The 27,027-nt window shown below is 39.2% G+C and overlaps 2 protein-coding genes across 2 annotated transcripts; both read right to left on the bottom strand.

Annotated features, from left to right (window-relative positions):
- Positions 1-955: 955 nt before the first annotated feature.
- LOC140933926 (dipeptidyl peptidase 1-like) lies at positions 956-8,465 on the bottom strand. The gene is made up of 5 exons (XM_073383597.1): positions 8,034-8,465; positions 5,921-6,143; positions 4,411-4,658; positions 2,245-2,511; positions 956-1,742 (listed from the first exon to the last, which is right to left on the bottom strand). The coding sequence occupies exons 1-5, from the start codon at positions 8,452-8,454 to the stop codon at positions 1,528-1,530; spliced, it is 1,374 nt and encodes a 457-aa protein (XP_073239698.1). The 5' UTR covers positions 8,455-8,465; the 3' UTR covers positions 956-1,527.
- A 5,808-nt stretch (positions 8,466-14,273) lies between these two features.
- Positions 14,274-23,935, bottom strand: LOC140933925 (dipeptidyl peptidase 1-like). The gene is made up of 5 exons (XM_073383596.1): positions 23,473-23,935; positions 21,682-21,904; positions 18,394-18,641; positions 16,411-16,680; positions 14,274-14,947 (listed from the first exon to the last, which is right to left on the bottom strand). The coding sequence occupies exons 1-5, from the start codon at positions 23,885-23,887 to the stop codon at positions 14,730-14,732; spliced, it is 1,374 nt and encodes a 457-aa protein (XP_073239697.1). The 5' UTR covers positions 23,888-23,935; the 3' UTR covers positions 14,274-14,729.
- Between the last annotated feature and the right edge of the window lie 3,092 nt (positions 23,936-27,027).

Below are 27,027 nucleotides of genomic sequence, written 5' to 3'. Positions count from 1 at the left end.
TGTACTAGGAGGGAATGCGGCTGTTGCTATTACTGTGGAAACCCTATAACATTTGCCCCTGAACCGCTGTCACACTGATATGGGCATCCCCATTACCACAACCCGAGTGATATGGGCATCCCCTGTAGCCCTCACCCTAACCCAAATCGCTAAGGTAATATGAGAAGGGGATGCCCAGATCACCAGGGTTTTGGGAATGGAGATGCCCAAAACGTGGGGATGCCAATATCACTGTAACCCCGCCCGCTACCGCTCGTATGGATCCACGTCCCTTCTACCGCTTGCGACATCATCGGTCTTGACGGTCAAGGACAAATTTGTCAGCTAACCTGTACAGCGTGAAGAGGTCTTTCAAACAAAACAAGAATAAGTACGATTCAGTCAAGGAGGCCAGAGGAAAAGGCAAAAAACACAAGCAACATTGAGCTAAAAATGTCCATGAAAATCTAGCTTGTTCCAGTACCCACCTACCATTACTTTCAGATCCCAAACGCTTTTCCAAAAACCTCTCCCACCACAATGAAGCGTACTAAACGCCTAGAAAAAGAAAAATAATGAGGCAAGAAAGGCAAAGGAGAGGAGAAGAGAGCAAAAATGAAAGTTTTGCCTTCTGTGCATGCCGAAACTTCGCATGCAACCAGTAAAGGGCTTTGTGGTTAGGTTTTCGCTCTTTATAGCGAGACTGTGACCAGAAAATTAAACCGCTCAGCTAGCTTCAACATGCATTTTGCGGAAAAACTTCGAGCGGCAAATGGGTTAATGAAATATCTATAAAAGAACTACATATGAAGAAAAGTATTATTGGCTTCAAGACCAGGCGTAGCGATAGATTTTATGCACAGAGCAGGTCGGTGCTTAATATGGAAATAGAGTTCCAAATGACAGTGAAATTGATTTTGGTAACCAAAGGGTAGCTAGCTGAAGGAATAATGGGTCTAGAAAAACATTGACACTCTTCAAGAATAATATTTTATTACCTGCTTCGAGTTCTTTTTTTTCCTAATTTATGTTTGAAACACTTTTAAAAATGTAACATTTGGCAATAAAAACGCAGGTGGAAAACTTTCTTTTTAATCAAAAAAGTACAAAACTGTGCACAAAGATAAACATAGAAAATAAAAGACAAACCGTTAAGATACAAAATGTGGAATCATCTGTACTATTACACTCTTAGCTTAAAGCCCTAAAGAGTTATCCAAATGATTTAAGAAAAGTTCTTATTGTAAGACAAATACATGCACAATTACTTCTCCTAGGCAAAAAGTTTCTTTTCCCAAAAAAGTTTTTATCATTACACAATCTTTCCGAATCGATGCATGTCATGCTGGATGTAATCTCAGGATTAAACGAAACTTCTCAGTTCAATATTACATGCCAAATTACTTTTACTTTGTAACTATTTTTAAAAAAACCTACAATGATTTGGAATCCGTTTTTAAATTCAATTTTAATTTTCATAAGTTCTCAACTTTTTTTAAAAAAAAAATTAATTCTATGCATCTAATACTTGGAAGTCCTCGGCTTTCATCAGTTTAAAACTGGCTCTGCACTGACTGCAATGCTTTCGATCGAACATTCGTCGGTTCCTCGTCGGATACGAAAATAGCCTTCCTCGCCCCAGTCCTCTCCCCAGCTATTCTTCACAATCCAGAACTTCTCCCCAGTCTTCTTGTCAGCTCCATATCCCACGGCGACCACTGCATGGTTGGTGATCTCAAATGGATTGAACTTGTCTTCCAAACCTGCATAATGTTCACGTAATGTCAAAAATAATTGTTCCGACAAGAAGTTTGATTTTATGTTAGTAGCTTTTTTCCAACAACGCCCCTCCCCTCCCAGCTGTTGTTATTTTTTATTGTTGCTGTTGTTGTTGTTTTTTTTTTTGTTTTTTCTGTCCTTTCCCTACTTGGGCTTTTACCAGGCTTAATTCTTGCGACCAGTCTACCATAAAGGTCGAGCAACCTAAAGATACCAATTAAAGGAAGCATGGCTGGATACTAGGACTGTAAATTTTGCAGTAAAATTATTGTGTGTATTTTCCTGCAAGATCTGAAAGATCCCTTCCTCCTACCCGAGTAGAGGATCAAAGTTATCATTTAAACCAATGATATCACATGCACTAAAAGAGATTTGACTCTATACACAAGTCATTACTGGCAGTTCAGGTGCGAGCACCGAGGTTAAAAATTCACATGAAAATAAATTCTATTGGGCGCTATCTTACTTAAACCTAATGTACCCTACCTGTGTGGTGATAAATGCCAGACTTGTAGTTAAAGAAGTCACTATAGACTTCAAAGGACACTGCTACGGGTCCATTTTTAACAAGTTCTGCTCTCATTAGTGCCTCATTACATGCACCGTAGAAACCACCAACATAATGGTACCCAGTACCAAACTGCCGCTGACACTTCTTTTCCTGACAAGGCATGTCTCTGCCTTCATATGGGAAACATGATTCATCCACCAGTCCAAAGTCTTCAGCGTATTTACTAATTAGGTATGGAAATCCTGGAAACGGTAGAAAAAAGTTAGTATTCACCCCTACCTACTCTACCCCACTGGCTAATCATACTGGTTTTTAGACTATCAGTATCATTATCATTATTATTCGTTCAAAATATTTCTCCGTTTCTGATTGGCTAAACCCCTCACATAATTCATCATAACTACCCACTGTCGACCAAATTTGGAAGAATTTTGCGATATGTGAAAAATGACGTCCATATAGCGTGCAGCAAAATTGCCAGATTATTGAACCGTTAACCGAGGGGACAGGGAGACGAGGTTGAGTTGTTTTGGTAGTGACTACAAAATGGCGGAATATTTCACTCGTTTCACGAGGACGAAATAGGCGAACTATTGGCTAAAAACATGGCAAGAACAGCAAGAAAACAACTCGACGGACGACATCTGCTATTTGGAGAATACTTGCAGACCTGAACAACCTATTATCTCCTAAAGTTGCTGATAAACATGCACTATCGGAGATGAACTTAACACCGATAGAGGTAAGCATGTTTTACCTTGTTTTTAATCTAGGAATTGTTTTGAATGAACAAAAAAACAATTATTGAAATCGGCTTTCGTATCACCTGAAGAATTATGGAGATCAAGGAGGGTGTTATCCGATAATTCTTCAGATGACACTCAATAATAATTGTTAATTATTTAATTTAATCTTCGAGTCAAAGTATAAGCTTGAGCTAGCCTGAATTTCATCCGATTACTTCGAGTCGTTATTACTCCCTCAGTAACGTCTGAATCGACCGGCCGTTAAAGCCGTCCAATGACGTCACTACTCCTTTGCTCTAATTCATGCAAAAAGTAGAACACGATTTTCCAGTGGCAAACCAAGAAATATCGTTTGGAAATGTCTACGTGATACTGAACAGCTAACAGAATTGCTTTACTCTTTTCGATCGTAGTTCATGTTTAACGTTCAAACTATCAAGCTCGCAGTATTCTGAAACGGTTGTAATTCAACCTCGGTCGCAATGACGCTATGAAATAAATACACACACTAAACACTTAGTTCAAAAACACAACAATTTCCTCCAACCTCCTTTCCGAAAATCTGCAATGAAATTATGCATCATTCAATGTTACTCTTATCAGGAGCCCGTCAAAACCTTATTTATCTCATGCACGATCACGGAATTTCGCGTGACATTTTTTTGGCTCTCGACAACTGCAGGCAAAACTATTGTCAAACTCATGAAGCAAAACCCGTCAATTCCAATTATTTTCGACAGATTTACCTTCAAATTTCTGAAAAAACCACCCGGCTTCTAGGTAAGATAAAAAATACCGTAAGCTTAAGATTTATAAGTTTATCTTTTCCGAGCAAAAACTAGTCCTCTGAGAGGAAATATCCTGGCAATGATCGGTACCTATGGTCCGGAGGAAACACATTCACGCCGTGTGCTGCGAGAACAATTATTTTCCAAAGGGAAAATTTAAATTATTTTAAAGTTTGTTTCCCTCAAGGTATCTTGTATTTTTTCAATACGTTTGATTTCTATTGCCGATTTGTTTGCCGCGCGTCTCTGTGGGATGTATGCAATGAGGATAAATGCTGTGTCGTGACACATCGCGCGGCAGACATTCTAGTCGCGTTGCTTGGCTTGTTTGCGTGCGCACGTATTGCGTGACTATTGCAACTTTGAATCAAAACAAGCGATTCCGATTACTCTATTTGGGCGACGCCCAAATAATAAGTAGGTTTAGCGGAAAATGTACAATAAACATTTCGAGCATGTCCAAACGTTTTCCAAATGTTCTTAGAAGAAATTAAATAAAATAAAATGCAGAAACTGAGCAAATCTGGGTAAAAATAAAATAAACTGCACTGAATGTAAATTTCCTATTACCCAGCTCTCCATTAACGTCACTGTAACAATTAAATACCTCCTTCACAGCCCTGGGAATATTCTGAACAGCTGACAATATCTTGAGTAGAGAACACGGGAGTTTTAGTACCATTTGACAAAATACGAACGCGAGCTTCAAACATGCCCAAGGTACCAAAAGCATAGCAGCTTCCACAACCGCCCTGATTTCTAACTGGACTGACATAATCACGACCTCCAACATTTCTCCAATCAAATTCCTCTGGAAGAGCCTTTAACTCAGCAAGATGTTCCTCTGTCAGTTTGCTGAAAATACATTTACATAAATGTTTTTATAGCAACCACAATTGATCTACTATTTCAATTCAGTCATGATCTCTATGCTAAGAAAACCTAACGTTAACTAAACCCATAATTATGAGTAAAAACAAACAAAAACTATACTAACTAAAAATTCCCTCATCTAAGTTGAATACAGTTGAACTTCAGCGGCCACCTTGCAAGTGGCCACTTAAAAGAGGTTTGCCATGAACCAGCATTTTTTAAATCTTCAGCACTTTATTTTGAAACAAAATCGTGACAGAAGAAGCATTACAGGTCAACAATCGGTTGACGCCTTCTACCTCGGACTGTATTTTCATTCATCATATTCTTAAAGTTCAAGTTCAGTTTATTTATTCACACTTATTCAATTACAATACAACAACAATAAGAAAAAAAAGTAAATACAGAGCTAACTATACATTGAATTAAACACAACAAGGGAAAAAAGTGTGTGGCAGCCAAAGGAGCCAAGCTTTCGAGTTGGCTACTACCACAGAGCAGTTACAAGTGGTGGAGGTTATATGGTTAGACTCTCCACAGGTTAAACTCTCCACAGGTTAAACACCTGGCTCAGGCACCCTAACCTGTGCCACAGAGGGAATTAAACTTCTGGTGAAGTCTGTCTGTGAAACAGTGTAAAATTCCTTGTTCTGCCCAACCCCCCCGCCCTCCCTCCCCCCAAAGGATTTGAGTACTCACCATGATTGGCCAGTTAAAAAGCCATTGTTGTTTTGTCAATCAGGTTGATGGGTAATTCAAAATGGCTTTTTCCAGTAATTTGTTGAGTCCATTGGGGGCTTTGAAAAAAGATATCAGCACTGCTTTGCAAACTTTATTAACAGGGGTTACCTGTGTCTGCAGCACTGTCAGCAAGGCAGTGCTCTAAGGAAAATTAAAGGGAGCCCAGTGCTCTGAACCTGTAAAATCAAGGGTGCCCAGCACATGATTTGTATGGAAAAAGTAAGATTTTTTCGCCCAAGAGCAAAAGTTGGGCGCCAGGGGCCACCGAGCACTGTTAGAGCCCAGCCTTGCACAGGCTACCTTTTTACAGAACTGCAAACAACTATTGGTCAACAGACAATGTCCACAAGAAATTGGCCAATGTCCAGATAAAGTTAATACCATTAAGACCAGGGTATATTAATTAAATAAAACAATGTGATGGCTACATCAACTCCTATCTAGCTAGTTAATCATTGTAATTAGATACTTTGGATCACTGATATTATTGTAGCAGAACAGACCTTGACTTGGGAAAATCAAATATCTTAGGTCCACCAGCACGGCGCATTAACTGTTTCACAGTCATCCCATTATATTCCTCATACACTCCAGCTTTCCATGACCTCTGAACACTGTTTATTTGGTCAACAAAATCATGGTTTGGAATATATTTTCTATTTCTTAGTGAAGAGAAAGGCTTCAGTTTTTGTTTTTTAGGCAGTGGGATGCCTGAAATCTTTTTCCCTAAAGAAAAAAAAACAAAGCACATTTCTATGAAAGGAAAGTAACATTAATAACATAAACTGCTCCTTATAAGCCCTGGGTCTCTCCATCTTCAGTCATAAGATATTTTAGGATGGCTTATAAACAAAGGGGATTACATCATAGGGGGGGGGGGGTACAATCAGAAGACAAAACGCTATCCTAAACAAGTTTGCATTTGACGGCCAGTACTTTTGATCAGTTGAAAAAAAATTTCAACCAATTTCATACAAACTCTTATAATCAACACACATGCATACCTCAAAAATCTCAAAATATATATTTTTTTTATTTTATTTATCTCTTTATTTGTCTAACTTATTTATTTATTTACAGATTTTTTGGTGACAAGCGACCTTAACACATGCAAGAGTTTTCTCTTGTATTGCTGCTATTTTACGGAAAGAAAACTTTGTGAATATTGTAATATTCATTTTTTGAAAAATAAATAAATAAAATTAAGTACTGTGGAACCTCGATATAATGAAGGGCCAAGGGACTGGCAAAATTTGCCCGTTACAACGAGGTTCGTTAACTTATATTGAGGCTCTTTGTCATATTGCCTTATATTTTACTATTACTGGAGTTAAAAAAAATAGTTCGTTAGACCAAAGACTTTATTATAGAGGTACCACTGTAATATACATTTTCATATAAATGGTAGCTTTGTTGGAATAAGATTCTTCCAGCTTCTAAATTTCTCATTGGTCCATTTCGATCCCATCAGTCTGGCGCATAAGCCTCAACATGCCTATCTCTATAAAACTGCACTTAGTCCTAGATTTCTGCATCTTCAAACCAGCAAGGCTATGTAGCATTTGCAACGACGCAGAATAGAGTCTTTTTTACGAAGGTTCTCTATTAAATCTGAGGACTACTCCACAAACCACGGTTTCAAAACTGAGGAATTATATCGGCTGATGATGTAGTCTCTCACGCATTCCAGTGACATACTAGACAAAATAAAGGGGTTGCAGGAACCTACTTAAGCAATAGAAAACGTTTTCCGTGTTTGCATAGCCTGATATAAACACCAGAGGGATTGAGAGAATTCGAGACAGTTATGCAAACCCGAGACGAAGGCTATGCAAACACAGGAAAAAAGTTTTCTATTGCTTTTATAAAGTAAATTTCCGAAGGAAAAATGCAAACCTCTTTGTATGGCAATGATTAAAAGAGAAATTCTTACCACTCGCAAAGTCTTGTCCACGAAGTCTTGCACGCGTAATCAGTTCTTGTTTTGCAAAAAGATGCTTTCCAAAATACGGACTTTTCTTGCTTAAAATGTCAACTTAAGCGAAAAAAACTTGACACACTTTCTTTGTAACAATTTTCCAAGTTTCAGCAGACGAAGGAATGGGTAAATAAAGTAAACTTGTCGAGTTGTGAACTTGAAAACTTTTTCAAATTCGTGCTTGCGTGATTAGCGTGCGAAAAGCAAAACATCTTGACGCCACCATGTTTGCATACTCTCATGCAAACACTCCTCTCAGCCAATCAGAGTGCGCGTACTATCTTAGTTATTTTATAAAGTGTAATATCATGATCTACAAACTTCTACTGGTGGATCCCGCATGTGCAATCAGGCTCAGCAGGAGAAAGACCGCAGGTTGAAATTTATAAACATGACTCTGCTCAACAATGACTCAAGAAAGGTTCAGTAATCTGATAGTTCTAAACAGCCACAAAGAGAGAACAGCTAAATTTGCACCAGGCTCCCCCCCGCACTTCAAAAGAGGTGGTCATCGGCCCCCGCATTCTAAAAACTACTCCGCGGGCCCTGTTTTAAAAGCAGTGCGAAGTTTCAATGCGTAATTTTATTTTTAATAAGTTAAGTGAAGTTAGCAAAGTTGAACCGTTTAAAATACGCACCCATGTAGCAAGCCCAGTTTCCGGGTTTGTACTTCGCCACATCATGACTCCATCCATTCAAAGTCTGGTCACATAAACTAGTCACGACTGAGCCACTTTGTTTGTAGGCAGAAAATGCGAAATATTTCTTGTCATTTATCACTACCTCAAATCCTTGGTTATAGATCATGGTCCAGAAACCCAGGTTACCATTTTCATCCATTGCAATGTCAGGAAACAGCAGATCAACTCCGAGTTTTGAAACCACTGAGAATTCCTTAGAGCAATCGATCGTATTGTTATATCCACCTTGCCCCACTGAAAACAGCCATGATCCACGGATTTCTTCGTACGTACAGTTAGCTGGAGTATCTGCACTTATTTTAGTGCAAAAGGAAAACAAAACTAGGAGTACACCACTAAGCAACGAAAACGCCATCATTTCTCCTCTCCTCAGCAGCAAATCAATGTAATCCGAGACCTAGCGATTGCACGTGATCGGCCCGGTGACGTGTGTGAGACTTTATCATGCTTAAAATACCCCTGTCTGCTCCTGTAGGTTTATGACGAATGATATCAAACAAATTTCATCAGGAAGCACTAATAAAAATCACAACAATGGTTTAGTGATTTTCGTAGAGCATTTTATCATAATAATGCTTTAAAACGCTTGAAAAAGTTGGCCTAAGATACTTAGACTAACTCTTTTAATGCCTGAATAGTTAAGCAATTGACCACACTTTCCATTTGCTTGTAAATAACTTAAGTATCAGGCCTTCCTAAGGGACTAGGGGAGAGGAGATTTTAGATCGGGGAGGGGGAGGGGGAGAAGGGGCAGGAAGAGGAAGGAAGTTTCTCTCCTTCAGCTCTCTCCCTTTGTCGCTGCCATCTTTCCCCTTTTCCCTAGAAACGCCTGATACTCAGGCTTAACTTGTAAATCACTCGTAGCCTGAGTATCAGGCCTTCCTAAGGGGCTAAGGGAGAAGAGATTTTGGATGGGAGAGGTGGGAGGGGGGAGAAGACCAACCTCAACCACGGCAAAACTAAAGCTATTTTGTTTTTGCTGTGAAGTATTTGTTTTTGCCGTGAGGTTTTTGGTTTTGCCGTGAGGTATTTTGTTTTCGCCGTGAGGTTTTTGGTTTTGCCGTGAGGTATTTTGTTTTCGCCGTGAGGTTTTTGGTTTTGCCGTGAGGTATTTTGTTTTCGCCGTGAGGTTTTTGGTTTGCCGTGAGGTATTTTGTTTTCGCCGTGAGGTTTTTGGTTTTGCCGTGAGGTATTTTGTTTTCGCCGTGAGGTTTTTGGTTTGCCGTGAGCTATTTTGTTTTCGCCGTGAGGTATTTTGTTTTTGCCGTGAGGTTTTTGGTTTTGCCGTGACAGTTGTGGACAACCATAAAAATGTTAACGAATTTCAGGTTAAAAATTAGGGCAGTCTTACACTCCGGCATCGGAAACCGATCTTCTCATTTTTCTCACAAATAACAATCTACTTTAGGTTTCTTATCTACCTTAAAGCTATCTATGAACAAAAAATGAAAGAAATTGATTTTTCAACTCTTGCCACGAAATTACACTGTAAGATTTTGGTCGATTTTCCTTGAACGTCGCTCTTAATTAATTAGAACGCGTGTACTATTTTAGTTATTTTATAAAGTCCTATATAAAATGCCAAAACTGAATCATTATTAACTTTGGAATTCAATACATGCAAAATAAATAGCAAATAGCTTAGTGTGGCAAATAGCCAGCCTTGTCCCTAGGTTCTCCGTGCGGTCAATCCTGGACTCTACCGTGAGCTGTGACGGCACCGAGAGAGACTCGCCGAGAACTAACTTTCCAAGACTTCGCACGGACAACGGGTCGAGAGAGAACGCCTAGGGACTAGCCCGCAAATAGGGTGACATTGCCCCTTTAAGAAGCGGTTGTAACAATGTAACATCCACCCAAGAAAGGTTTTCTGTCCAGCTGTTTTCATGAATACAAGGGTTTGTGGGGAATGCTCAGTCTCGTGTGCTCACAAAACATGTTATTTTGTATTTGTCCTTCAAAATGCTATTTTATGACCTAATATTGCACTCCAATGACCTCAATGGCATTATGACATAAACATGATGTTTGCCATATAGGTACTCAGTGCTGCCCCAAAGGGTAGGGTTCTGCGCCATTTCGATCTGAAAACGGGTGTGGACTTCTCCCATTTTTAGGGAGTTTAAGATACCGCGACTACGGACTACGACTACGGTTAAACTTGCTACTGCGCATGATCAAAACCACGTGACTGTTTATTTTTCCCACGTAGTCCTGCGGCTACGGTGAGTTGTTGAGCTGTTTCGCGTAGTCCATCCTCGGAGACCCAGGGGCAGTCAGTCAGTTTTCAAGCACAGGCGGAAGAGCCCCTGGGTACCGACTCTCACCGGACCATTTCCAAACGGTCAAGTGAATGCTGGCTCCTGATTGGGCACAAAAAATGCTTTGTATTATTGTGCCCAATCGGGAAACAGCATCTCCTGAGTTCTTTTCGTGAGTTCGTACACGACGCGACAGCTATTGACTCGATCACGGCTTGTCTGGCTTATGCACCAAACAAATGCACTCAGTCAGGAAACTTTCAGTTTGATATAAACACTTTATTTCAAAATACTGGTTGGTTGTCTTTACACTAGGCTGTTAAGTAAGACTTAAGAGCCGCTAAGTTTTACTTAACCAAAAATGCGTGTGTGAAGGCCTAAGTAAAATCTCAAGTAACTTTGCTTTGCATCTCATTAAAGTCGGAAAGTTGAAACGATTCAAGAAAGTTTCAAGCGACTTGAAAACCATCCTTATGGCCTACTTAGCTGACTTGCGGTTTTGCGGTTTCTTGAGCTTTGAGAAAGGCGAGACATGTCAATCAATCTTAATTTTGTTGCGTGGGAAAATAACCTGAAGTAAAAAAGAATCGGTTGTGTGTGAAGCTTTATTTTACTTGAAGTAATTAAAATTTACTTGTCTTGAAATATTTCTTAGCTTATTTAGGCTCTAGTGTAAAGACTACCACTGTCTACCCGAAAACTAAAGACGCTTTTCCAAGAATACAAGCTTGAGCTTACAACAGGTATTCACACTTGCATCGATCATGCCTTCGTAGATCTTAAGGAGTTTAAGATTCCACGACAGCTGACAGCCACGAACACGTCGCATGAAAAGTGAATTCACATTTTTCCAGTCTCTATCGTGATTATCCCAACTCGCTTACTTTGTCAAATGCAAGCGAACTCTTCTGGAGCTGATTTTCTATCAACCATATCCAAGTTCATAAAGAGAAAGAAAATTTTGTCATTGTTTGTTTACCTTCTTCACAAAACCTGAAATTAGGCATCTTCACGTGGTAGTCGTGCAGTGACGGCAAAGAAATCTGCAAAATGCGTGATGCACGTGCAAAGTTGTTGTTTTGCCTGGTCAAGCTATTGCTTTTTTATTATCTCGTCGCCGCCGCATATCTTAAACTTCCTATTACCTGATTATTTACGATACATTGTGATCCGTGAGAAACAGAATTTTCTCAGTGCAAAATGAATTGTTCCTGCTGATAGCATCCGAAACGTTTTTCGACTCATCGGTAGGTCCTTCGTTTCTGGTTAGGAAAGTAGAAAATGGAAGTTTCCCTTGTACGCACAAGCTTGGTGAACGAACCAGACAACTGTGGCGACATAATACCCATCGTGTACGAACTCACGAAAAGAACTCACGAGAAACTGTTCGCCGATTGGGCACAATAATACAAAGCATTTTTTGTGCCCAATCAGGAGCCAGCATTCACTTGACCGTTTGGAAATGGTCCGGTGAGAGTCGGTACCCAGGGGCTCTTCCGCCTGTGCTTGAAAACTTTCGTCGCGCCTTTTCTCCCGGCCCGACTGACTGCCCCTGGGTCTCCGAGGATGGCCACGTGTATTTTTAGGAGGTCATTCACGTACAAAAAATGCCCCTGTAGGGTTATGAAGGTATAAAACAAATTTCATCAGGAAGGACTATTTAAAAAATCATGACAATATTTTCAAAAAAATCATGGCAAAATGGACCCAGTTTTTTCAAATTTTAATCTAAGTCCATCCTTGTCAAACGAAGCAACAGACAACTACAAGCCGTTTAAATGCCCTAGTAGGGTCTTAAAGGGACTATATCGACAATTCTGCGCTTAAGTCATAATTTAATGCCTTCAGCCATACACAAATTGCACCTGTGGAGGTATTAAAAAGATATCACACAAATTTCATCAGGAACACCAACCATAATCACTTTTTTTTATGATTTTTGCAGGCATAACATAAACAGCTAAAGAGCTTCACCCAAGTTTTTCTAATTTCAATCCATATCCATCCTTGCTAAAGATAAAGACGACAGGAAAAACTTTTAATGCCTGAATGTATGTTGAATGTATTTATTATATTTATTATTTATTGTTTTGGCTTGTTTTTGCTTCGGTGGTTCGTAAATATAAGAGCTACAGCCGCGCGAGAGCTGAACCAAGATCGAACCAGAACACGGGTGAGAGAGGAGGGGGACAGGGATTAATGCACTGCTTGCATTCCACTCGGACTAGAGAATTTTGAAACTCGGTTCGCCAGCGGACGGGGCAATCGACATTCCTGACTGGTCGACAGGGTGTCAGTGGATACAAAGGAATACCATTGGTTGTATTCCTGCTTGCAACATCTTACCTGATTCGTGTCATTTTCGTCCCCAGAACTACTCTATCGAATTCTATATTTAAAACGTTTCAAGATCAAGGTCACGTAAACGAAAAAAAAGACACTCACTGTTTTGACGTTATCCTATTTTTTCACATTGATACGGACCATACATACCTTCATGACTTGTACATTGTCAATGTTTTACCTTCAAAAGATGCAAAAAAAAAAATTCAAAGTGAAATGTGCTAGTCATGGAGGTATGTATGGTCCCCATTATTTTGGAAAAATTAGCTCAAAACAGTGAATGTTGTTACGCGGATTTTAGGCCGGTTCGTAGGCCAGGCTGGTCGTAAAATTTCAAAGGGTTACAGTGAATCAATCTTAATGAAAGTTTCAGACGTTATTATATACATCATGAATATCATTTGATGAGGTTAAAAAAACATTTTGTCCAGCCGTTCCAGAAAGTGCTAAAAGTCAAAATTCTGACTAACTTGCACATAAACAGGTGGTGAGATAACAGGTTAGTTTCCAGGAATACAAGAAAGGAAATATACCAAAATTTGCTAGGAGCAAAATGTGATAATTAAGTTGGCCCGAACCTACTTATCTGCGCGTTGGTTATGTTTTTGAATCGCGTTTTTCGGAAGAAATTATTTAACCGATTCCATGATTTTTGGCATCCTTAATAAAGAATGGTCGAACGTTAAAAAAATGTTATTTATTTTCTTGTAGGTATAAAACATTTGAGATATCGGCATATGTTAAAAACCGCATTTTTACAAAAAATGTCAGTAATTTCGAAATCCTAAGACAGATTGTTCTCTAACTTCGGCCTGCAAGTTTGAAGTCAATCGTGACCGTAGAACTCGCTGCACAAATTTAACCTTAAAATGCAACGCTAACACCTTTGTGAAAGTTGACACACAAATAGAGGACAACTGCCGACGGACTATCTCTTATCTGCAAGGGTATTCTTGCCCAAAGTTTCAGTTGCGAGAAACTGAGTAATCTGAAACATGCTGCGAATACAGTTCGCAACACAAGAAGAACAACTATATGCTGAATGCGGGGCAAGATAAAAGAATTGCTATTTATCAAACTTACTTTGTATTTGTCCCTCTCTTTTCGAAACCTGTCTTAACAATGCAAATTATGTTATCTACGACAAATACTCAAGAGTTTTTAGCGTCGCAGGTTTCCATTTTCGAGGAGAAATAAAGCCACCCGGCAACTTCAGTAATTCTTACCGTCCATCTTTTCAGCTGAAAGCCCTTGAACTTGGTAATTTATTCCAGGTTTTTAGACTTGACATCACATTCGCTCGGGAAGTTTGTCGCTTGGGGATAAAGATGAAGAAAATATGACAATCGTCTTATTCTTTTCATTATCCTCAATGGCCAAATGCTCGTGCGGATGTGATCTTTAATACAAGGGTTTTCGTTGCAGCTGAAATGGATTGGTTGAAGTACTGGAGTTGGTGGCTTTATTTGTCCTCAAAACGGAAACCTTCGACGCTAAACCTTTTGGTTGAGAGGGGTACTTTTAATGAAATAAACTGTGCATGTGGTTAAACTTATATATATAAAATAAAAACCAAAAACTAGGTACAAAATATAAATCAAATAACTCATCTAAGTAATTCTATACACATCTGCTGAACAAGAAGATTCCATGTTGCCGTGCGTCTGCTAAGTCAGTCATGGATCACAGATGACTTCAAAATGTGAAAAAACAAAGAGGTAGCACACCTGAGCTGCAGGCGAGTGTGTCACTAATGTTTTTAACACATTTTGACGTCTTCCGTAATGTATTACCGAACAGACCCACAGCAACATGCAATCTATTTGTTAAGCAGAATTAATTCTAGCCAAAAGGTGTTTTCTCAAACATTTCATCGTTACACATTCTTATGTGTCATGCTGAATTTAATCGAAGCCTCCACAATGTTACATGCCAAATTACTTTTAATTTCTAACTATTTAAAGACCTACAACTATTTCAAGTTCAGTCAAAAATGTATTTTCTGTATTCAATGAATAGAAGTAACCTTTCACCAGTTTAAAACTGGCTCTGCACTGACTGCCATGCTTTCGATCGAACATTCGTCGGTTCCTCGTCGGATAAGAAAATAGCCATCCTCGCCCCAGTCCTCTCCCCAGCTATTCTTCACAATCCAGAACTTCTCCCCAGTCTTCTTGTCAGCTCCATATCCCACGGCGAGCACTGCATGATTGGCGATCTCAAATGGATTCAGCCTGTCTTCCAAACCTGCATTGAGTTCATGTCATGTTGAAATTGTTTCGATACAGAACTATATACTCCATACTACAATCTTGACTTTTATCTTGTTAGCTTTCTTTCCATCGTTCTCATTTCGGGTTTGTTTTTGTTTCTTTACCTAGTTGGGCTGCTAATGCTACTTTGATATTCCTCCAGGACTGAAAATGTTTGACGAGAGAACAATTATCCTAAAATTTTTCAGCTACAGTACTGAAACGGGCAACAGAAACCTGGAACATGTTTTGCAAAAATGCTGAAAACGAGTTGTATGGCGATGTTGCGCGTTTTACCACCCACATATCAAACCTGTCATGCAACAAATTAGATTGCTGCAAGTTGCGTGAATACTGACTTACGATTGGATAAAATTACGGAGGAGTCACACCATATACGGAAGTTACGTCACTCGACCCAAGCAAGATTTCATTGGGCGGCAAAATGTAGAACTACTCTCCAGTTTCTGCAACAATTTTTCATAACCTGCTTCAACCTGATTTGTCACAAGGACATTAGTATGATTAGTCTCGAAAGACTATCGTTTCGCACTTTGATTGTTGGTACTCGAACAGCGCCTTATATTGTGTGACTGGAAAGACCAATTCGGGAATGAGAGTCCCTCCCGCACAGTGAGCATATGGGGTTAGTTGACAGTCTATCTCCCTGGCGTTAGGCCTTTCTCGTTTGTCTCTTTGTCTCAGGTGTTTAGGCAGGTGTCTGTTCAAACTCGGAGAGGCCTTGCTGCTTTGCATAACTGAACGTTCCAAAACCAAGGTTTCCCATACGTTGATTTCAATACCCAAGGCCTTCAGATCCCTCTTGCAGGCATCTACAGCTGTATATAGCGTAATTGGGGCCTGCCAGTGAGGCAATTTCCCTGAGCTAATTCTTCATAAAGGAGATTGTTTGGGATCCGACCGTCGTCCATTCTCAAAACAAAGCCAAGCAAGCGCAAACGTCACAGTTAATTAGTGTATACATTTTTCCTGCGCATGTGGAAAGTGTTAATCTTCCTCTCCCGTCATGCTTAAAGAGTCCAGGACTCACTGCCGTATAGGTGTGCTCAAATTGCAGGCTGTGTAGACCTGGATCTTGGTATTTTACGTCAACTTTTTTTTTGACTAACTCTCTTGGTCAAGCTTGGAATTGTGGGACCTGACTTGCCGATGTGCCTGTACATGTTCAGCACGGAGTCCAGAGAAAGAGTGTCAGAGGTCGTCGAGCCAAGGTGGATGGTCAGTCCAAAGTCTTGGCAGGCTTTGCTGATACAGTTCATGAGCTGCTAAGGGTCTTTGGCAGAAAATACTTTTACATGAAGTAATTTAAAGCCAATCAAGTGTGAGCCAGGATGCTACAACGCCTTAAACTTGACAATACACCTCTGATTGCCTACTATACTATGTTAACATTTTTTTTCTCCCGGCTCTATCTTTATGATACCCAATGTTTCCTACCTGTGTGGTGATAAATTCCAGATCTGTAGTATTTGAAGTCACTGTAGACTTCAAATGCCACTACAATAGGTCCATTTTTAACAAGTTCTGCTCTCATTAGTGCCTCATTACATGCACCGTAGAAACCACCAACATAATGGTACCCAGTACCAAACTGCCGCGCCGGACAACTCTTCTCCTGACAAGGCATGTCTCTGCCTTCATATGGGAAACATGATTCATCCACCAGTCCAAAGTCTTCAGCGTACTTACTAATTAGGTATGGAAATCCTGGAAATGGTAGAAAAAATTAGTATTTACCCTGCTACTCTACTCTACTCCACTGGGCAATCCAACTGGTTTCCAGATTATTTTATTGTTATCATTCGTTGCAAATTTTTTTTTCTTTTCATGGGCCGAGAGCCCACCACGTGACCTGCAAATAACTGCCCACAAATAATGGTCTGCTCATGCGCAGTGCCATCCAACTTTGTTTGGCTTCAAATAATATTCTGCTCATGCGTAACTGAAACCACGCTTTTCTCCTTCTTGCGATCGCTCTTGCGTGAAAATGACAGATCGCTTCACTTCCCGAAGATATTCCTTAAAAAAAACCAAACACGTTGATCGAATGATAAAACAATTATTGAACTCGGTTATCGCAAAATATCGTGATTTGTCGATGTAATGTATTGCGTAAGTTCGCGTGACGTATCCAAGTCAATTACCTATTATGGGATTAAAATGTTGAGTTGAGTACATGGCCGCCTTCGACTTAGTTGTTTATTTGTTCGCTGGATCGCTCCTGCTACTCCTACACTTCAGTCAGTGTCTCGCAGCTAAAATATTCTCCTCATCTCCACTCCACAGACAAAACACGATATTTTGCTCAACCTCGTCCAATAATTGTTAATTATAATTATTTATTATTATTATTATTATTATTATTATTATTATTATTATTATTATTATTATTATTATTATTATTATTATTATTATTATTATTATTACAGTCGAACCTCCATGTACAACCACTTCCCTTAAGCGACCTTTAACTCTTCACATTTTGGACGGTATTACCGGTATTATAATTATAATGCAGTATAAAACGAAAGAATGCAAACTGTAGGGCCTGACACAGCGTAGCTTACGTGGCGGCCTAAAAGGAACGAAATTATTCTAGAAAACAAACTTTGTTATGGAATGTTAGAAAAGCAAAATTTAGAAATTAATAACAATACACAACGACTAAACAAGAGATAGTAAAGTACAATTAAGAAATGTATCTAAATAATTCATGAAAAAAAAACTAACACATTTTTCGAATCTAGCACAGGAAGAGCAAACTGTTTAGAGGCTGTAACGCGGTTAACATCGGAAAGCGGACTAGACCAGATTATTGTTATTATTATTATCATTATTTTTATTATTATTATTATTATTATTATTATTATTATTATGTCGCAGTATGAAACTTTGGAATGCTGTCCACATTATGAGTAGTATAGGGCGCATAGCGTAACCTACACCACTTGAAAAGCTATACTTAGAAGTAAAAAAAGGTCGGTACGAAACCTATTACGATCCTAGAATACATAATGATATATTATTTATTATTATTATTATTATTATTATTATTACTATTACATCTGTACTGAAAGGTTTTTCAAGAATGTTTAATTATTATCTAGAGATGGATACTTCTGAGCAATAACCAGATTTGAAGGAAATCAGATCAGAAAAAAAGATATATCCATATCTATCTAAGCAGACACACAACCAAAATATTTATCTGAATTCTACACAGTTATTTAAGTAGCAATAAGTGTGCTTAGGGGAAAATATACAATAAACATTCCAAGCATCTAAAATGTCCAAACATTAACCAAATGGTCTTTAAAAAAGTAAGTGAAATAGAAAGCAAAAACTATGCACATGCATTTGACCATGGGAAGTTTTTCCATTACCCAGGTCTTCATCAACATCACTGTAGTTATGAAATACCTCCTTCACAGCCCTGGGAATATTCTGAACAGCTGACAACATCTTGAGTAGAGAACACGGGAGTTTTAGTACCATTTGACGAAATACAAAGGCGAGCTTCAAACATGCCCAAGGTACTAAAAGCAAAGCAGCTTCCACAAGTTCCCTGATATCTAACTGGACTGACATAATCACGACCTCCAACATTTCTCCAATCAAATTCCTCTGGAAAAGCCTTTAACTCAACGAGCTGTTCCTCCGTCACCTTGCTGCAAAAACAGTTAAATGAACTTCCATATTTCAATTCAGTTAAGGCCTGTCAGGCTTAGCAAATCTGTAATAATCAGTGGCATATGCTAACCCTGACCTGTGGGAGTGTTCATTATTTATCCTTAAAAGCTGCTTTTTTTACGGCAAAACTTGAATACACCCCCACCCCTCCTCCCCCCACCAAGATAAACGTCAAACGTTATGTGACCCAGGGAACCGTATTCATTTTTTCTCAGAGTCGTCAGTCGGGCAAGTTAACCTGATGGCATACTTGCCTGGACAAAAGTGCAGAATTATATAAAAGAATGGTGAAAAAACTGTGTGCAGCTTGAACACTTCTGATTAGCATTTAATTTTCATTATAACTACTACAAAGGGTTAACTGTTAAGTGCAACAGGCTACAGGCCTAGGCTAAACACAGTTTATTTATGTTTTACAAGTAGCCACCGCGATGGTTTCATAGAAAATACTGCACCATCAAAAATGGCGCCCAAACTTACGATTTCTTTGCAGACAAAAGCTTCTTGTTATTCACCATCATTCTAAAAGTTTTAACTCGATAGGAAGAAATCAGAACACAGGGAAAATGTATAAAATCATATACAATTTTTGGATGTAAATCGTATCTATTGCGTGGTTATATGCATTCAGCAGGTGTTGATGTAGTGCTGTGAGTTGCTTGAGCCAGAAGTTAGGAACTGCATAAGGGCCCGGTGACTTTCAGTTGCTTGCTTTCTATGCTATGTTAATGCAGTCTGCAACTCATCTTGGCTTATGTCCTCCCGGGGTTGGCATTCTGTATCAGCATATTTCTGCTCCTCTCTCTTTATCCACTCTGCTGAATGATTGTCCTCTCTATCGTTCTCCAATATGTTACGCCAAAAAGTTTCTCTTTCTTCTTTCTGTCGTGGTTTTACAACTAGTACCGTATCTATTCTTTACCAAGGTTTCTGAAGAACTCCTTTCTATTGTTTGCAAACATCTGGTTTTGCTTGCAACATTCACTTCTTTTTACATATCTCCTTGTTCTTTTATTTGGGCTTTCAGCTTCAATTTTCCTCTTGAGGGATTCTCTTATTGATTGCAGATCTTGCTTTTTTCTCTTAGGGATTTTTAGCGTTTTACCTATACTTTGAGATATTACGTACGCAGTCACATATTATTATTATTATTATTATTATTATTATTATTATTATTATTATTATTATTATTATAATAATAAAAATAATATTATATTATAATAATAATAAAAATAAAAAATAATAATAAAAATTTTTCTTCGTTACATTAACTTTTTTTAAGCTAAATTAAGTGCTTTTTAATTCGATAGGAATTGTAAATAGTGTTTCTGAATGAATAGTTTTTTCTTTTTTTTAAGCGAATTAATTGTAAATAGGATTTTAATAGTTAGCATTGTTGTTAATAAAATTTCTTCTTCTATATTAAAAAAAAAAAAAATTATTATTATTATTATTATTATTATTATTATTATTATTATTATTATTATTATTATTATTATTATTATAAGTTTGATATGTAGGATTTGACTCCTGGTCATTCTGCTTGGTATGAAAAGGCTGTTTAAAGGTATTTCAATGAAGTTCCTGGGCCGAGTTGTTCGAAGCTGGGTTAAGATAACCTAGGGTTAGTACGAGATTTGAATTCAGATTTGAAAGCTTAAAAAGCAGTTCAGTTTTAAAAGCAATTTTACTGTCACGCCAGTAAAATGTAGTTAATGGAACGCGACGCTAGTTATCAGTAACCCTTTCATGGCGGTTCTTTTTCGACAAAGTAATTGTGTAGTCAGGTTGTCAAGGTCAGCGAGCTCTATAATGCATTGTATTCTAGCGTAGAACTTTACGGCCTTGTTGTCCTAAGCAGGCTAGTACGAGCCACAGCATTGGCCAATATTTTCAAAGCACTATTCATTGCTAAGAGTTTGCACTGCAACGCTAAGCTGTCTTGTAGTACAGCCTTTTCTACTGGCTATACCAACAGACGTTCGTCTAGCCATAAGACCGTACTACAACTGTCCAGAGTTCACGTGGGTGCTATTGTTCTGCAAGGTTTAAGCGCTCAGTATACTATTCTTGTAAAATTTTTGGAGCAGAGACATTAATTCTTTTTGTCTACAAGTTGATGATTGGAAGCTCTAAAAATAACAGAGCAAATTATCCGAGAAAAGAAAATGCTTTTGAAAACAAGAAAAAGGAACCAGGGTTAAGCGCTAATTGGCCTTCGAACAACTGGGCCCTGATGAAAAAGTCGTTATAGCATTTGGGTGCACGAGACATGGGCAAACATTCATGATGACCCCCCAACTATCTTGAAACTCCAATGACCCCCCCAAGGAAGCAGCTCAAACCTTTCTGCCTTTCTGTTTTGGAGGGCAAACAAGGTGTATTATGGCAGATGTGCAAATGGAGAAGGCAACCAGAGAAGCGATCGATGTTTTTGACACGTGGAGAAAATTGATACGCCCAATCAGAATCGCGAAAGCGTGAGACTGAAATGATACTTCCAATCAATAGCCGCAGAGGTGTGTGAACCGGCAAAACGAAAGCGGAAGGATGGAAACAGAACGAGGCATAAGCTTGGTTGTACCGGCAGATTTTTTGGAGCTATTTTGTTTTCTGTTTAAGCTTATTCAAACCGGCCATTTTACTCAAATTCATTCATTTTTACTTGTACATTCAGAACAAATAGTTAACATTACTTGGAACTCCTGGATTACCTCATATTCTTACCCTCATTTTGATTTTTGTGATACATTTTTACCGATGTACTTCGTTTTCTCTGTCGTTTTGCAGTGCGTAGCAGCAAATTTCGGCATTCAATCATTTTAAAGGATGGCAAAATGATGAATGTCTCAGTATGTATATAATAAACACATTGGCACGTGCGAAATGCTTTGTACAGTATGTACGCACTCGTTTTTGTGTCCAAAATCGAACAAGGAAGCGCCCTCTTTATCAACTTAACCCTTCTATTTAAACGTGATTAGACACTAGGATCACTAAAATTGCAGCAGAACAGACCTTGTCTTGGGAAAATCAAACATCTTAGGTCCACCAGCACGACGCATTAACTGTTCCACAGTCATCCCATTATATTCCTCATATACTCCAGCTTTCCATGAACTCTGAACACTGTTTATTTGGTCAACAAACTCATGGTTTGGACTAAATTTTCTATTTCTTAGTGCAGATAAGGGCTTCAGTTTTTGTTTTTTAGGTAGTGGGATGTCTGAAACTTTTTTCCCTAAAGAAAGTAAATTAACAAAGCACATCTCTATGAAAATAGTAACACAAACACCATAAACTGTCACTTATAAGTCTTGGTCTTACCCATCTTTGTAAGGAAGGGAGGGGCTTACCGTAAAATTCCGAAAATAAGCCCCAGGGCTTGTATTTTCCAAAGGCCCTTTTTGAGGGGCTTATATTCGGAGGGGCTTATCTACGGAGGGAAATTTGCCTTTCAAAATCGATTGGGTTAGCCTTATAGTTGGAAGTAAATTTACCGTTTTACTTTGTATTCGAGGGCAATTTTCCAAGTACAACCCCTGGGGGGCTTATATTTTGAGGGGCGATTTAGCGGAGGGTTTTTTGCGTTACCGATTTGGGGCGATTATATTTGGAGGGGCTTATTTTCGGAATTTTACGGTATATCCATGGAGGCCTTTAACTGGAATAGAAAAAGCTCTCCAAAACAAGAACAAGAAGTCCAAATACTACCGCAAGCTATAACATGCCGTGCTCATCAAAATACGTTTGGCATTTACTGGATTTAATTAAGCTTCAAACTGACATGATAATTATCGAATTTTTAATACGTGCTAGAGGGTACCCTGCGATCGAGTGGTTTCTGTAGGCTCAACGCTACGCTACGCCGGAAAGGAGAGAAACCGCGAGCCACCGTCCAGAGCCATGGAGGAATAAATTAACTTTGGAAAGGTAAAACCTGTTTAATATATAGAGTCCTGATGTTTCCCTCGACTTCTAGTTTTAGTCTAGGCCATGTGACCAAGAATCAGCCAATAGCTGTCCCTGTTTAGTTGAGTGAAAGTCTAGGAACATAACAACACAAGATTACACAAAACTCTGTCAGCTTCAGCTACCAGTAAACACGTTTCCAGATGCTGCGTAAATTTTCTGCATGAACTGACCTGTCGAATTCTGACCAATCATAGGATAAACATTGGACGTAGAGCGTGATCAACGTGTGACCATGGTGAATTTCGAAAGTAACTGCCTCAAATCTTGGACATTAGTTACAAGGAATGTTTATTCTAGTCTTATGTGGTCATGGTCACATAAAACAAAGCACGCCAACAAGCCTATAAAGTTGACTCAGGTGATATAGGTAACCTACCTGTGAAATTTTTCTTGTAAACCATAGCTATCTTTAACCCCCTTGCTAGGGTAACCCCAGCAGGGTTACCCTATCTCGATGTAAACAGGCGCTATCGTGACGCTATTTCTGGTTTCCCCGAGAAATGACTGACGTTGAAAGAAAGAGCAGCAAAAGTTGCATACTGATGACGCGTAACTACCCAGATCTGAACAGTACTTCTGATTGGTTGAAAAATAAATTTCAACCAACCACAAGCACTACCCAGATCAAGGTAGTTACGCGTCATCAGTGTGGAATTTCTGCTCTTTCTCTTCAGGCTCATTTATTCCTGAAAAGTTCTTAAAAGCAGTACTAAAGTTTTCATTTGTAATTTAAGTGTTTAGGGTTTTTCCTTCAATGTGTAATTTTTCTATATTGTATAAGTATTCAAGCAACTAAAGTGAACTAAAGAAGGTTGAACCAATTAAACTACGCACCCTTGTAGCAAGCCCAGTTTCCGGGTTTGTATTTGGCCACATCATGACTCCATCCATTCAAAGTCTGGTCACATAAACTAGTCACAAATGAGCCACTTTGTTTGTAGGCAGAAAATGCGAAATATTTCTTGTCATTTATCACTACCTCGAATCCTTGGTTATCGATCATGGTCCAGAACCCCTTGTTACCATTTTCATCCATTGCAATGTCAGGAAACAGCAGATCAACTCGGAGTTTTGAAACCACTGAGAATTCCTTGGAGCAGTCGATCGTGTTGTCATTTCCTCCTTGTCCCACGGAAAACAACCACGATCCACGGATCTCTTCGTACATACAGTTAGCTGGAGTATCTGCACTTATTTTAGTGCAAAAGGAAAACAAAACTAGGAGTACACCACAAAGAAACAAAAACATTATCCTCTCCTTCTTCAGTGCCAGATCTAGCGATTTGCACGTGATCGGTGCAGTGACGTACGCTTTTTTAAAGTCTACCGTATGTCACGTGTTGTTTTAGGAGAATTCTTTGATACATAAAATGCAAACCCTAACTAAACCTAACCCTAACCCTGATACATAAAATCACATACATAAAATGCCCCCATAGGGTTATGAAGGTATAAAACAAATTTCATCAGGAAGGACTATTTGAAAAATCATGACAATACTTTCAAAAATATCATGAAAAAAACTGGCTCAGTTATTTCAACTTTCAATCCATGTCCATCCTTGCCGTCTGAAGCAACAGATAACTAGAAACCGTTTTAATGCCTATAAAATAGAGTCTTAAAGGGGCTATATCGAGACTAGGATATTGCTGTTTTATACGTCAATTCTCGACAATTCTGCGCTTAAGTCATAATTTGGTGCCTTCAGCCATACACAAAATGCTCCTGTGGAGTTATAAAAAAATATCACAGAAATTTCATCAGAGAGCACTAACCATAATCATTATTTTTGATGATTTTTGCAGGCATAGCATAAACGTGTTCAAATGTTTTCGCTTCGGTGCTTCGTAAAGCAGGCGCGGATCTAGGATAAATACTGACCGTCCTAAACAAGCGCCAAAGGCACATGCAGGGGGGGGGGGGTCTGGGGGCAAGCTCCCTAGGAAATTTTGTAGACTTTAACTCCGTTAAGTTCCTTTTCCTCGGTTTCTGAGTATTCAAGTCAGGATATTGGCAAGTTCCATTTACCTAGGAGCAAGCCTTGCAAGATATATCTATAAGGAAAAATCTGACCCATTTCCGTAAAACGGTGGAAACCGGTGTGAATCCGCGCCTGTAAAGTAAGAGCTACAGCTGCGCGAGAGCTGAGGCGAGGTCGAACCAGAAAACGGGTGGGTGGGGGGGGGGGGGGAGGGGGCCAGGGAGGAATGTAACCCCTTGCTATTTTTTAAACTCCTTTCGCCAGCGGATGGAGCATTCGGCTTTTCTGATTGGTCGACAGAGTGTCAACCTGTCAGCAGATGTCAGATTCCCATTGGATACAAAGGAAGACCGTTGGTTGTATCGCTGATGCTTGCAGCATTGCAGCATCTTACCTGATTCGTGTCATTTTCGTTCCCAGAACGTTTCAAGATCAAGGTCAAGTGGCCAAAAAAAACAGGGGCGGATCTAGGGGGAGGGTACAGGGGGTGCGCACCCCCCCCCCCCCCCCGAGATGACCTGCGGTTTTCTAAAACAACTTGTATTCTGCGAAAAAAAAACTATGTGGTTTATTGGTGTTGAAGTAGAGCAAGAGACGAGTGCACCCCCTCCTAAAAAAAATCCTGGATCCGCCCCTGAAAAAAGTCATTCACTGATTTGACCATACATACCTCCATGACTAGTAAATTTCAGTGTGAACATTGTCAATGTTTTACATTCAAAAGATGCAATAAAATTCAAAGTAATTAACAATTATTTCTCGAGCCCATATGGGCTCTGAGTCAATAGCCCATGAGGCCGAATCGAAGGCCGAATAGGCTATTGACTCAGAGGCCAAGAGGGCGAGAGGAATAACTATTTTAGTAAAGACCAACTAGTTGGTCAAAAGTATCGAGAATAAAAAAATTTGTAGCTACTTAAAGCTAGACTTTAATCCTTTTTTGCCGCCAAAAAACCCGCGCTTTTCGCTACTAGTAGGTTATAACATATAGCCTAGTAGTAGCTTAACCAATCAGAACTCAGCATTGATAATAGACCACTAGCTGGATTTTACTAAAATGTGCTAGTCATGGAGGTATGTATGGCCCGCATTATTTTAAAAAGTATTAACGCAACGTCAAAACAGTGAATGCTGTTACTCGGATTTTAGGCCGGTTCGTAGGCCGGGTTCGTCGTGAAATTTCATTGTTACAGTGAATCAATCTTAATGAAAGTTTCAGACATTATGATATAAATCATGAATATCATTTGATGAGGCTTAAAAACAATTCTGTCAAGCCGTTCTAGAAAGCGCTAAAAGTCAAAATTCTGATTAACTTGCACATAGACAGGTGGTGAGACAACAGGTTACTTTTCAGGAATTCAAGGAAAGAAAATACACCAAAATTTCCAGGGAGCCAAATGTGATATTAAGCAGCATTCTGATGCTACGTTAGATACATTTGAGCTACTTAGAACTTTTTTATTAAATAATTTATCAGGGCTATTGAAAAACTTTGAAAGACAAACTTTGAAAGTGAACGAAACAGGCGAAAATTATGATGCTGCTGAGGATGGTTACACACTCTTTTTGCTACTAACCCTTTTTCTTTTGTTAAACTATTTTAAAAAAAGATTGATGAGTTGTATTAAAAAATATTGAGCCGGCACTAGGTAAACCATTTTAGTGTGGCGGATCCAGGGGAACCGGGCCCCCTCCCTTATTTTTAGACCAAGCTGAGGCCCGAAAGGCCGAAAAAATTTTATTTCGAGACTGACTTCCCAATCCCTGTCCTTACTTGCTGTCAATATCAATAAACAAAGTTCAGATAATGGATCCCTACATGAAAAGTTTGCTAGTAAGTCCTTTGTGTTAAATTGACTTCTTTCGGAGCTACCGTATATTTTGAACATTTCACGCCTTAACGTGTAAACCAAAAAGTACAGAACTGTATTAGGAGGGAATGCGGCTGTTGCTATTACTGTGGAAACCCTATAACATTTGCCCCTGAACCGCTGTCACACTGATATGAGCATCCCCATTCCCACAACCCGAGTGATATGGGCATCCCCTGTTACCCTCACCTTAACCCAAATCGCTAAGGTAATATGAGAAGGGGATGCCCAGATCACCAGGGTTTTGGGAATGGAGATGCCCAAAACGTGGGGATGCCAATATCACTGTAACCCCGCCCGCAACCGCTCGTATGGATCCACGTCCCTTCTACTGCTTGCGACATCATCCATCTTGACGGTCAAGGACAAATTTGTCAGCTAACCTGTACAGCGTGAAGAGGTCTTTCAAACAATACAAGAATAAGTACGATTCAGTCAAGGAGGCCAGAGGAAAAGGCAAAAAACACAAGCAACATTGAGCTGAAAATGTCCATGAAAATCTAGCTTGTTCCAGTACCCACCTACCATTGCTTT

Source organism: Porites lutea, chromosome 4 (assembly GCF_958299795.1).
Source record: "Porites lutea chromosome 4, jaPorLute2.1, whole genome shotgun sequence".
Classification (NCBI taxonomy): domain Eukaryota; kingdom Metazoa; phylum Cnidaria; class Anthozoa; order Scleractinia; family Poritidae; genus Porites; species Porites lutea.
The sequence above is the reverse complement of the archived record's forward strand: the minus strand, read 5'-3'. Positions and strand labels throughout refer to the sequence as shown.